Here is a 14686-nt window from a genome sequence, read left to right as displayed (position 1 = left end):
AAGCTTATGGTCAGAGCCCTATTCCAATCTTCAGAAAAATCTGTTGCATCAACATTTGACTTTAGTGCCTGACCTGCCTTAAGGTTTCTCACTGTGACTCTAGACTACAGGATCTTCTTGAAGAACTTAGTGACCTGGTTGTGCAGCATTTGTTTGGCCTTATATAATCCATCCCATAGCCTCTGGCCCAATCAAGTGATGTTGCCCCTCCTCTAGCACCACTCACAGGCAGGAGCAATAGTCTGTCTGATCAGGGCTACCAACTCATAAAAAAATCTAACTGTAATTTATAGTCCCTTATTTACAACTGATAGACAAGCTCAGGTGTTCTTTTATATTCACAAAGTTGGTATTTTATCATATGCACTAGAGAAGCTAAATGGTTCAATCACCCTTTGAACATAGATGAATACAGTAGTGGGTGTTAAACTTCAGAGATAAATTGCCACCATATGAATTGTCCTCTTTCCCAGGTGCAGTTGCTTTTGAGTTGACGTATTAAGCTCCTAATGTTGTAGATATTTTCTCACAGCAGACCGATATTGATAATGTTTCTCTCCCTGAAGTAAAGTCTCTGCTTCTGAAGAAAATGTAACTGAGTACACTGAAATTTAAAGTGCAACAACAGCTTTATTTCAGTTATGTGATTTACTCTTGCCTCTAAAGAATCCTCAAAAAACTTGAGGAGATAGATAGGACCTGAAAGCGTGTTCACAAAGTATACCTCTTCAAGATATTCTGTATACAACACACACACACACACACACACACACATTTCACATAACTTTGGAAAGTCACGTTGTTTAATGAGTATATCAAGAGTTCCTTTCCTTATTAAACAAAGCCAGGCAATTTTTGTTTAATTTAGCATTTCTCAAAATATATCTGACCATGGAACTTAGTGTATTTTTAGAACTAATTTTCTTTAGGACACAGCAATCTATTACATATAGGTGTATTTCCAATTTAAAACAAAACCAACTGAATGTTAATGTTTTGCTCTTAGATGTTTGGCTATTTAAACCGTATTGATCCGTTAGTCTATGTTATGACTGGGTAGGAAAGTTGATTATGGCAAATGCAGCTGTTCTCCAATTTCTTGTGTGGCTATTGCTCATTAAGACCCTGGGAGGGGAGCAAGCCATAAAGGTCTGGAGGGTTTAAATCAAATAGTGAAAGAGAAATAGTTGTAACTTCAATTCCTGGCTGGTTCTCCTGGTATATCAAAATGGTGAAATTTGAGCTTAATGCTGATCTGAGTCAAGGATTTATGATATCAAACAGAGTATGAGGTCATATGGTGTCATTTTCCAGTCCTTCATTATGAACACTGCATTGCAGTGCCTTAGTATGCATTCATGGTTGTTAGGCTTTATTCAGATGTGTTTTCAATCTGCATCATGACAGGAATGTTAGTCATTAGTGCTTATGAGTAAATTAAATACTAAATAATAACAGATATGAAAAATTTCAACTGATCCATTTGCTGAAGAATAAGATGGGAAAATGTAGTAGTAGTATCTGTATCAATACAATGTTTGGTTTTGTTTGCTACATTAATGTTCTTGAATTCTTGAATTCTTGTTGATATGAGTGAATTTTTCACAAGAAAGTCAAAAATAGACAACACACAAATACCGTATCAATTTATGGTTTTATAGAAGCAGAATGCAGCCAGTTAACATGCCAATCATTCATCACAAGTGATTCCTTTGATTTCTTTTATGTGACATTTTCTGTCATAAATATGCTGATGTATTAATAAACTTTATCCTCTGTTTTAGGACTGTTGAAAAAACTAACTACTCTAAAAGTAGATGACAATCAACTTACAATGCTGCCCAATACAATCGGAAAGTAAGTGCCAATGTTCCATATCAGTCGACCTGTCTAGAGGCAGAAATGAAAGGATGTATTGACTTTTCTGCTACAAAACATTTTCTACTATAGATACCAATAATCTTGTTCCTATGTCAGTTTCTTCTGGACTAAATTTTATTTAGTTATTCATATCTTTATATAATATATCTTCATTTAATTTTATATTTGAACATTGCATTGGCATTCATCTATGTAATATCATGAGAAATGTTCATCTATATATCTTTCACAGCAAAACAATTACCCAGACTTTCAATTATACTCTTTATGGTATTTTCCAGATAGTATTGATTTAATATTTTCAATTGACTAGCAGTTATAAAATTGAATATTTCTTACAAATTTAGATCAATTTTTCTAAGACTCTACAGGATGTATATGTTGCCATTATACAATTAATAATATTTGATATGTATAGAAGCTTATAGTGTTTTTAGAAGTAAAGAGAAAAGCATCTGCTTAGCTAGCAATTTTTAGAACTTCAGGATAAAAATCCAACATTGTCTTTTAAGGATAAAATGCACTCCATTCATTTTATAGAAATTCATTTATAACTTCCTTTTGCTGTTAACATTTGGTTCAAAATTCTTTAGGAAATATTTATCCTCTCAATGCTTCACTGAAATGCTTTTGTTTAAAATCTCTGTGAAATCAGGAATCAATACAATGTACTTTTTATCCTGACATTAAATAAGGCAGTGTTATCAGGATCTTGTCCCACATCTCATTGTGAAGAATTATATAAATTCTTAATTTAACAAATTTGAGTATACCAGGCAAGAGAAAGCCTCACTTTTTTAAAAACAGCTTTATTGGGTATGATTGATAGACATCCAACTGTATATACTCAAGTCTTTAATTTAACAAGTTTTGACATGGTTATAAAAGATTAGAACCATCCCTACCACAATCAAGATAGCAAGAGTGTCCCTCACCTCTCCCCTCCCATGTCCCTGGCAAGTCCACTGGTAACCATGGATCTGGAGAACTTCACTTTTAAAAAGTAGAATTGTTTAGCAAAATTGAAATTCAAATGTTCAGACTTTGGAAAGTAGAAAAAGTCTCAATCATTCCTCATATTGTAATAACACATCATACTTTATGATTCTGTCTACAGTTTCTTTCAATTTTTCCAGTGCAAAGAGAACATTATTTGGGAGGGGGGATACACAAAAGTAATTTTCCTTATAAGACTGATGTTTTTCAAAAGTTCTTCCTAATTATACTCTTAGATACTAATCTTTTATCATTGAATCAATACTCAGTGGAAACTGAATTCAACCTCATCTATCCCTGCTAAGGTCATGATGGGTATTTTGCCACTTGTGTTCACATTTCTTACATAAACTAATAACCACAATTCTTTGAAGACAAAATGAAGAGGTTTATAACCTAAAAATAGACAAAGAAATGTTATTTTGGGTTTTTTTTTTTTTTTTTTTTTTGGAAGGAAGTGGTAGTATTCATTCAAATTACCTGGGTTCCTTGTTTGAAAGGCAGATTCTGGCCCTGCATTGCCCCTGGGCAGCTTGGCACAGAGGAATGTTTTAAGCCTTGGAACTTGACTTGGGTTTCAGTCCTGTTTTCTCCATCCATTAACCAATTGATCTTTGGCGAGTCAACCCACATCTCAGAGCCACAGTTTCCTCACTCATAAAATGGAAATAATAATGTTTCTCAGAGGATACTGTAAGACTTAGTGCTAGAGAGGCTTCAATAAATTATAAGTTGTTTTTGACAGTAATAACAAAAATACATTTATGTATTCACAGTAGCTCATGTTCATCAATTGGAGGATAGTTGATAAAGAAGGAGTGAAATGTCTAGTTCTTAAAAAGAAAAACGTTTCATACTTATTTGCAAAAGTGATTATAATAGTGTCCTACTCTGGGATACTATAACAAAATACAATAGACTGGGTGACTTAAACAACAGACACTTGTTTCTCACAGTGCAGAACCCAAGGCACCAGCAAGGGGAGTGGCAGTCTGAACCCATCTGGGCTTGAATTAGTTACTATACTCCTATGTGCTCACGTGACTTCTGTGTACATGGGGGAAAAGAGGGAGAACAAACTCTCTGGTGTCTCTTCCCAACATGAGGCCCCTACTTTCATGACTTAACACCAATCACTTCTCAAAGGGTCCATTTGCAAATACCATCAAATTGTGGATCAGAACTTCAATATATGAATTTTGGAAGGAAACAAACATTCAGTCCATAACATACATATTTTAAAACCTATAAAATCTACTTGTTCAAGAAATGAGGTGTTTGAAACTACTTCCTGCTTTTTGGCAGAATTCTCAAGAATAAACTGTTAGAACATAAAACAGTCATGCATCATTTGTTGTTAGGGATACTTCCTGAGAAATGCATCATTAGGCAATTTTGTTATTGTGCAAACTTCATAGAGTGTACTTACACAAACAGAAGATATATGAGGCAGCTGCTAGCATAACATGTCATACTATCTTATAATAAACTTATTTTATAAAAGTAGAAGTACTCTGAAACAATGATAAAAATCATAATATAGTAGATACACAAATCAGTAACAGTTTATTATCATGATCAAATATTATATATTTTGCATAATTGTATGTGCTATACTTTTTGTGGGGGGTTTTTTGGGGGGTTTTTTTGTTTGTTTGTTTTTTGGTACTAGAGATTGACCCCAGAGTTGCTTTACCATTGAGCTACTTCCCCAGTTCTTTTTCTTTTTCTTTTTTATTTTAAGTCAGGGTCTCAACAACTTGCTTAGGGACTAAGTTGCTGAGACTGGCATGGAACTTGCAATCCTCCTGCTTCAGCCTTGTGAGCTGCTGGGATTGCAGGCATGCACCACTGTGCCTGGACTCTGTGCTACCACTACTGGTAGCATGGTAGGTTTGTTTACGCCAGCATCATTATAAACACTGGAGTTATGCACTGAGCTACCAGAATACAACATCATTAGGCAACAGGAGCCTTTCAGCTCCATTATAATCTTATGGAAACACTGTCCTACATACCCTCCATCATTACCAAAATGTCATTATATGGCACACTTGACTTTATTTGATTGTGCAAAGGACTTAGAGAAATACAAACACAGGCAATAAATTTTAATGTATTTCCCAAACTGATAGAAGTATCCTCACATATAAAGTTACTGAGAAAACCCCCCAAAATGATCAAATGGAATTTAATTGATAATTGTAAGATGTGTAGGATTTCACCTAAAGTGCAAAAACAGGAATGATAAAAGACACTCCCTGCTCAAACATTTTAGAATTGTAGCTATTTATGAGTGATGTCCAAATTATAATTGTGGCTATTTATTAGAAACATATATGAATGTTTCTAAAGTTTGGGTTGATTAAGAAAATTTTTAATATAACTTGAAACATAAAGAATTATTTAAAAATCATCTGGCAATGAGTGAAGCTATTTTCTACTCATAGGTAACATTTTATCTACTAAAAATGTGTTTTAAACAGTATTTTGATTTCAGTGATACTTTGTTCCTATAATCTAAAATAAAATTTTTGCAAAGTTTCTTTTCAATCAATCTAGTTAACTTTGTAAGATGTGCAAATGAAAGCAAAGTTTTCTAGTTGTTCAGGATGGATGAGAAAATTGGGTTTATATATACTTTATATTGGGTTTATATATACTTTTTGATGAGGGTAACTACTCAAAATCAGCGAAGATTTCAGAAGACAGAATCTTTAAATTATTGTATTTCTAACAGTTTCTGCTTTCACATGGTGTTATTGAATTCAATTTAGGCTGGGGGTTTGTACTAAAACTGAGTGAGTTTTGATGAGTGAACAGTATAGAAAAGAATTAGTCTGATTAAAATTCGTTAATTTCATCTCATTGTGTAGAAGCAACCCAAGCAATTCATCTAATATTAATAGGGAAAATTAGAATGGACTCTAACTTTTAATTCCTAGTCTAAAATAAATTAAATTGATTTATAACCTCTGAAAATATGAATAAGGGCAAAAATTAGTTAGCATTCACTCTGTGCTCATCCTAAGTGATTTACACGTATTAATTCCTTTATGTATTTTTGGGTCTTTTAACACAAGGTTAAGTACTGTTTTCACTCTTTTTGTCCAGCGATAAAACTGAAGTGCAGAGTAATTAACTTGACTAGAATATTCCCACTAGGACTTGTTAGAATCTAAACTCTTATCCTAGCAGTTTGGTCTGTACTGGCACGTTTATAAAGGCAATTTTATACCTTTTATATTGGCAATAGCTATTTAAGGAACTTGCTTTTGAATCAATACCTGCAGTTTAGCAAGTTCTCCTGATGATAGCTGTTCGCACTGAAATTTAAGAAACTCTAACCTTTTAGTTAATTTTTTATTGGTGCCTTACAACTATATGTAATAGTGGGATTCATTGTGACATATTCATACATACACATAATTTAGTCAATTTCATTTCCCAATAATTCCCCTTTCCCACCCATCCTCCTTTCCCTTGGTACCTGTCCTATACCCTGCTGTTCTCCCTTCTAATTTTATGAGACCCCCTCACACCACCATTTTTTTTCTCTCTGTTTTCCACAAAGAGAGAAAACAAATGACCCTTGACTGAGTCTGAATTATTGTGCTTAACAAAATGCTCTCATTTCACCCATCTTTCCTGCAAATGACATAATTTTGTTCTTCTTTATGGCTCCATTGTATGTATATACATACCATTTTTTCTTTGTCCATTCACCTGATGACAGATACCTAGGCTGGTTCCATAACTTGACTATTATGAATTACCATGCTGTAAATATGAATATACACATATTGCTATAGAATGTTGATTTTAATTCTACTGAATAAATACTGAAGAGTGATACAACTGGATCATATGGTGGTTCCTAGTCTTTTGAGGAATCTCCATGCTGACTTCCATAATGGCTATAAATAATGATCCCACCCGTGTGTATAAGTATTCCTTTTTCCCCTACATCATCCTCAGCATTTTTTATTATTTGTACTGCTGATGATTGCCATTCTAACTGGAGTGAGATGAAAACTCAGTGTAGTTGCTTACATTTTCCTGATTGCTAAGGATGTTGGACATTTTTTCATATCTCTTGGTCATTTATAATTCTTCTTTTGAAAATATCTCTTGTGTTCATTTGCCCATTTACTGTTGAGGGATTTGTGTGCTTTTCTTTTGTGCTTGTTTTTTGGTGTTAAGTTTTTAGTTCTTCATATATTCTGGATATTAATCTTCTGTCAGAAGAGTAAATGGTAAAGACTTTTTCCCCATTTTGTAGACTCTCTTTACAGACTCTTGTTTTCTTTGCTGTGTAGATGCTTCTTAATTTGATTCCATCCCATTCATTCATTCTTGGTACATTCTTGGTATTATTTCCTAAGCTTTAGGAATTCTGTTGAGGAAATCATTGCCTGTGCCTACATGTTGAAATGCTGACTCTACATTTTCTTCTAGCACTTGCAAAGTTTCTCATCTAATTCCTAGGTCTTTGGTTCACTTTCAGTTGACTTTTAGGCAGAGTGAGAGTTTCATTCTTCTACATATAGATATATAATTTCCCCAGTGCCATTTTTTAAAAGGATGATCTTCCCTCAAGGGTACACGGTGCCTTTGTCAAAGACAGATGACTGTATCTGCCTATCTTTTATCTGCATCTCTCTGTGTCTTACCTCCTATGCCACTGTTTGGGGGTGTCACTCTCTGTTTTTACACCTATACCATGCTGGCTTTGTTACCCTATGATTTAAAATCAGGTATTGTGATGCCTCTAGAATTGCTGTTTTTGCTAAAATTGTTTTGGCTATTCTGGTTTTTAATCTTCCATATGAAGTTTGGAACTGTTTTTCTAGTTCAGTGAGGAACGTCATTGGAATCTTGATAGGGATTTCACTGAATCTGTATATCACTCTTGGTAATATGGCCATTTTAACAGTATTAATTCTGCCTCTCCAGGAATATGGGAGGTCTTTCTATCTTCTAGTATCATCTTCAATTTCTTTCTTTAGTGTTCTACAGTTTTTTTGTGTTAAGAGGTCTTCCATCTCCTTGGTTAGATTTATTCATGGGTTTTTGTTGTTGTCACTGAGGTTATTGTAAATGGAACTGTTTTCCTGATTCTTTTAGCAGATTGGTGCATAGAAAAGCTATTGATTTTTCTATGTTGATTTCATATCTTAACATTTTACTAAATTTGCTTATTAGCCATAGAAGTCTTCTGGGTAAGATTTTGGAATCTTCTAAATATAGGATCATATCTACAAACAATGATAATTTGACTTCTTCCTTTCTTATTTTTATCTGTTTTATTTCCTTCTCTGGCCAAATTGCTCTGGTTAAAATTTCAAGTACTATATTGAATCATAGTGATGAGAGTGGACTTCCTTGTCTTGTTCCTACTTTTACAGGGGATGCTTTCAGTTTTTTCCCATTCACTTTGATGTTGGCTTTACATTTGTCATATGTAGCCTTTATGATGTTGAGATAATTTCCTTATTTTTTATAAACGGGTGCTGGATTTTTTTAAGGTTATTTTTTCCTGTATCTATGATGGTGTGATTTTTGTTCTTAATTCTGGTTACAAGATGAATTGCATTTGTTGATTTGCATATGTTGAAAAATCTTTGCATCTAAAACTAACTTGATAATGATGTACAATCTTCTTAATATATTGTTGAATATGGTTTGTTAACATCTTCAAGGATTTTTGCATCTATGTTCATTGAGAATATTGGTCTGTTAGAAAGCACCACTTTAAAGTAATTTACACTTTATTTGGACTTATTTTTACTTTTCTTAAATTTATTTTTACTGTAAACAAATGGAATACATCTCATTTCTCTGTTTGTACATGAAGTAGCAGCATACCATTTGTGTAATCATACATTTACATAGGGTAATGGTGTTTGATTCATTCTGTTATTTTTTTCTTCCCCCCTACCCCTTATTTTTACTGTTAATGTGCACAATTCAATATATAAAGCTTCTAAAATAAAGATAATCTTGGTTTCTTTTTTTACTTCATTGTTATAAATGCCAATGATCATTTGCATAAATGTGATAACTATTTTCATACAAGCTCCTATATTAAAATACCTTTAATGATTTTTAGCAAGATAGCCATCAAAGAAATCTGCTGAAATTATAGGTCATGAGTATAAATCTTCAATATGTGAGAGATCATTGATAAATGTATATTTCGTACCTACTAGTTCTTCTTTGGAACCCAAAGATGTAAGATGTTTCTAGATTCTAAAGCTCATTGTATAGTAAATGTGTTGTCTTTATAATACAGAAAGTCCTTTCTTTGCACAGTAATATGGAACTATGTGGGATAAAAACTCTTTTTTTCCTATCAACACATAACACAGAACACTTCTGGTCACTGAAATGTGTGGGATTTTCTTTACATCAAGTAATTCCAAATTTTCTGTGGACACCAACTGAATGTCTACAATTTAACTCAGTCCAGATATATCTGTCTGAAGTTAGAATCAGAACCCACAGGTAAAGTTTCAGTCCCACAAGACTGTCTCCCACTTAGACACCAATCACAAGTCCAGAGCTGGGGATTTCTGAATGGCCACCTATAAATTGGGGGTTCCTATGACTCCCTCCTCAGGTCTGATCTTTAGATTGAATGACTCTCAGAAATCAGGGAAGCAAGTTAACCAGTGTATTATAAAGGATAATGCAAAGGGTAGAAATAAGCAAACACATGAAAAGGTACGTGGGGAAGGATCATGGAACTTCTGTGCCCTCTTTGAGAGCACCACCTTCCTGGCACCCCTGCCCCATGTAGTCAGCAACCCAGAAGTTCTCTGAACCTCATCCTTTTGGGTTCTTGTGGAAGCTTTATATGTGAGTGTGATGATTACATATCATTGACCTTTGGTAATCAGCTCAACCTCAGCCTCTCTCCCCTTCCCAGATGTCTGGGTGTGGGACTGACACTTCCAACCTCTAATGACTTGGTTGATTTCCTTGGCAAGCAGCTCCCATCCTGAAACTATGTAAGAGCCCCTAACCCTACATCTTCTCATTAGTAAACAGAAAAACACTTATTGCTCTGAAGATACCAGGAGGTCTGGACCAAGAACTGACTGAATATCAAATACATATTCCTTATAAATAAATAAATCACAACAAATTGAAGTGACCATAAGGATTACCATGCAATCTGAAACTGTGCAAAACAGTTTTAAACAATGTAAAAAATTATGACCATTTTCACAAAAGGTCTTTAAAACCATTTATCATAGCCTTAAACACTCATACTGTCTATTATAAATATATAGGGAATTGGAAAAATTCTAAAACTAATATTTATTCAGTACACTGTACTTTTAAATACTAGAAACACTGAGATATAATGTCTGTTTTATTTTGTAAAACCCCAAATTTAGCTTGAGCAGCGCCTGCCTTCTTTTCATATTATAAGTTATGATACAAGGTGAATATCTTTTCTAGACTTTAGTGGATTGTTATACAACTTGTCAAGTTTGGATCAACTTCCTTTTTTTTTTTTTTTTTTTGGTACTGAGGATTTGGTACCCAGGGGCACTTACCTACTGAGCCATATTCTCAGCCATTTTTTTGGATTTTATTTAGACAGGGTCTCACCAAGTTGCTTAGGTCCTCGCTAAATTGCTGAGGCTGGTTTTGAACTCACGATCCTCCTTCCTCAGCCTCCCTGGTCGCTGGAATTACAGGCGTGCTTCACTGCACCTGACAGCTTCCAGAGTCTAATCCTTTGTGCTTCCAGTGTCATGAAGTGTCGGTGAGAGTCCCTTCAGCATGATATGTACTACCCTGTCACTTCCTCTGAAACCTCTTCATCCTTCTTGTCACAACCACTTTGCTCACTCATGTTGATAAGTGTGCCTTCACCAAGTTCCCCTGACAGCTTATCTGGGGTTCTCTAACAGTTACCTGTGTCTTCTGTAACTCCGTTTATGCTCTGTTGAAATCCTGCTAAGTTATTTGCACAGTGTGCTGAAAGTTTCTGCTGTGTCGCACACAAATTACTTGCTGTTACTTCCTACTACGAGGCTCAAATATTTTCATTTTTTATGTTTCATATCATATTTCACCCAGAACTCAGGCAATGAAACTGCATAATCGGCAGTTGTGGCATGAATAGCCTATTCCAAAGTCTGTGTAAGATAATAGACTTTAAAAGTTAAAATAACTCCATCAATGGCTGGATTGGTGAAGTTGTCCTTCATGATAAGTAGCAAATTTTCACATTTTCACATAAATCTCCAAGTCAATTAGGGCAACCAAGAGTTTTATCCAACAGTAGTGGTGTTTTAACTGTTACATGATTTTGCTTATAGTATCTGTCTACTGCTGGGAGACAAGCAGGCAACACAATTTGCTGTTGATGTGTGAGCACAATAGCAGATACATGATTTGCTGTTTATGAACATAGTAACAGATGTGCATGGCCCATCACAACTTTGAAGAAAGTGATGTAACTGTTCACTGATCATGATGTGCATCTATTATTCACATTCACTGTGTGACTTGTAGACTGATGAAACTGCAATACTTTATGGAGTTACTACAGTTAAAATACCAAGTAACTGAAAGTTGAACCATATCATTGGGGAACAAGTGGTTTTTAATGAACTATGACAACTGAAACTTCTGCATACTATCACTGTGCAAAATAGAGGACTGCCTTACTGTGGCTCAATTGTGACCAATTTCAAAACATGTTTCTAAAAAAGAAAGAAAAAACAAGAATCCTCATTTTTAAAAATTTTTAAAATATCTTGTTTCAATTCAGCCTCTGAATGTACAACTGAAATTTTTATTATAAAAATGCCCGGTCACTTTTATTACCACTTGCTGAATACATGACTCCAAGCTCTTGGTAGAAACTTCTTTTATGCAATTTTACAAATATTATTAAGCCATTATATGTGTAAGACATGATGTTAGGGTTTTTAATAAAGACATTCTGTTACTGAGTTTTCCATATATGTTGATTCCTACCCCTACCAATACATGTACACACACAGTCACACAGCATGCCCACCTGGCACCTCAGGAACATGACTGCCCCCTATGGAAAGGGAGTCTCAATGGATTTACAAACAAATTTGACTGGGTTCACTAATAATAAAAGAAAAAAATTACTTGGCATTTGTTTTATGGCAAATACTATGCTATGTCCTTTACTTATAATATTTCATGAAATATTCAAAGCAACTATGTGAGGCAGGAATTATTAGTATCCACATTGCAAATATAAAGAAACTGAGACTTTGAAGTTATATGACTCATCTATGTAGAAGGAAAACTTTTCACTTGAGTTATTTAGTCAAAGTTGAATGCTGTGCATCACCATAGCAGGTTCTAACCAGCTGAATTTGAACGTTCATGAACTTTGAGTAACCCTTAACAGAGTCAGACTGGACCTAAATGTGTTAGACGTTTTCCTGACCCATAGGCAATAGGGCTTTATTTGTCTAAGATATACAGTCTTCTGAATCCATTTCATACTTTTCAGAATGCAAGTTTTCCATCCTTTGTGAACATAATCATCGGTCACCCAATTAGACCCCCACCCCCCACTATTATCACTGATCTTCCTCTCAGTACACTATTTACTGGATTTTCTTCTCTGCATGTACATTTACCTGGCAGGTAAATAAAAGCAGCTTTGTTTTCTGAGCTACAGTGGTCTTTCTTTTGTTTGTTGATAACCAAGATCATACACCCAGTAAGTGACAAGGCTGGGAACTAAATTCACTCTAACTTCAGTCATATGCTTGATTTTCATGTTCATTTCTTAAGTAAATGATGGGAGCAAACTGCATTCAAGTTAGCTCTTTCCAGTGTATAAAAAGGTATCCCGGTTCTACAACCTTACTCAAAAAGACTTCATTTTTCCCTTTACCATGGCAGGCTCCTCCCCCTGGGAATTCCTTCCTGCTTCAATAATAGCAATAACATGAATGCAATAACAATGTAATAATATTAACAACACCAATGGCAATTTAAAATATAGCTAGTGCTTTCTCTCTGCCAGGCCCACTGTTTCCCAGCTGTTGCCAAAAGGCAGTGAAGTGTCTTGTTTTCTTGTAATAACTTCACTCCTATGATTCCTTCCTGTAGATCTGGGGAAAAGCAGCTAAATATAGAATGGTAGGGATTATGACAAACAGGAGATCCACCAAAGAGCTGCACCCATTTGAAGACAGCAGTTATAACTCTGATTCCATTGTTTGTCAGGCCCAGTATTGCCAAATTTGCAAGAGGCACCAAAAATCTGGATCATTAGGGTAAATTTACTACTTTTTAATAACTCTAGGTAAAGCAAAAAAAAGCATGTCTACAGGTAGGATAATGTACGGGAGCCAGGTTATCTGATTTCAGTTCCAGATTTGCTTTGTATGGCTTTGGCAAGTTTCTTAGACTACTTAAGCCTCAATTTTCTTACCTATAAAATGAATTTTAAATAGTTTTTTGTTTTAAAGAAAAGGGATTAGTGGTTTCTCTAATCTCTAAAATGCTTAGTAAAATACCATCTCATTTGTGTTTTTGTTTTTATTGCTTTCCCCCATTCATTCTCTTTTCATTGAACTTACCAATGCCACTTCAGGCACTCATTCCAAGATACACATTCTGAACTTCTGACTATAAATGACAGCTAAGTTATGAACAAACACAAAAGCAAAAATTCTTCCATAATTTCCAATGGTTCAGTTGAATGACAATTAAGTTCAGAAGTGGAAAAAAAATGAACATTATTTATTTTACCAAATCAAATAACTCACTTGATGATATGGAACCATTCAACTGAACTGATTAAAATTGAATAATTGATATAATATTTTGTAATCCTTGATGAATAACTTTTGTTTGATGAGTTGACTCACTACTGTGTTTACCTTTTCAGTTTATCTTTACTAGAAGAATTCGACTGTAGCTGTAATGAACTGGAATCGCTACCATCTACCATTGGCTACCTTCATAGCCTCCGAACATTAGCAGTTGATGAAAATTTCCTTCCAGAATTACCCAGAGAAGTGAGTTTTCTATCAATTAACTTTTTGAAATGAAATATTAACAGATGTAATAAGGTTCATAAGTTGAGCATATGTGTATAGGAATTATCTATATAATCATTCTATTTTAAACAACAAATAAGTTCTTATACTTAAACTGGAAAATGCATTTGACTTAAGTATCACATACAAAGAATAAAATAATTATAATAAATATTATGTAATAATTATAATAAATATTAAAATATAATGAGTTGTAAGTTAATGCTTAAGGAATACAATTTTAAGTGATTTATGTATTTTGCTTTTAGAACAATATAAGTAACATTTTGGGATAATGACATTTCCATTTCTGAAGTAAAAGGACTTTGATAGCTATAAATATTTGTAAGGTTTCCAGTTACATACTAACATCATGTTAATTTCCAGATTCACCAAGAGATTCTGTTAATTTTTAATCTCTAAACAGAATTTCTTTTACTAACATCAAGAAAAAGCATGAAGCATTTTTTCAATTTAACATTTTCTACTAAATCCACATGATGAAAAATAATCAATATATCATTATTTTGAAGCCAAAAGTTATGAATAAAAATGATAAAAAAATTATAAAGTAAAAATAGCCTTGTCAAAGAATTGTCCACAATATTTCATTTTTTGAATATGTATGCTCTGCTATTATAAATGTAGAGATTAGTGTTCATTTAGAAAAAAAGTTATTCATAGAAACAATAGTGTTGACAAATATTCTAATAATAAAAATATTAATAAAATGCTTCCTTGTTAAT

General features: G+C 33.9%; 1 protein-coding gene across 1 annotated transcript in view; it reads left to right on the top strand.

The window, feature by feature from the left end:
- Positions 1–14686, top strand: part of Lrrc7 (leucine rich repeat containing 7) — a 518752-nt gene that overhangs the window by 398869 nt on the left and 105197 nt on the right. Inside the window, exons 11-12 of the mRNA XM_047519214.1 lie at positions 1785–1857; positions 13790–13919. Coding sequence (XP_047375170.1) covers positions 1785–1857; positions 13790–13919 — 203 coding nt within the window. The remainder of the gene's footprint in view (positions 1–1784; positions 1858–13789; positions 13920–14686) is intronic.

Source organism: Sciurus carolinensis, chromosome 1 (genome assembly GCF_902686445.1).
Source record: "Sciurus carolinensis chromosome 1, mSciCar1.2, whole genome shotgun sequence".
Lineage (NCBI taxonomy): Eukaryota > Metazoa > Chordata > Mammalia > Rodentia > Sciuridae > Sciurus > Sciurus carolinensis.
The sequence above is the reverse complement of the archived record's forward strand: the minus strand, read 5'-3'. Positions and strand labels throughout refer to the sequence as shown.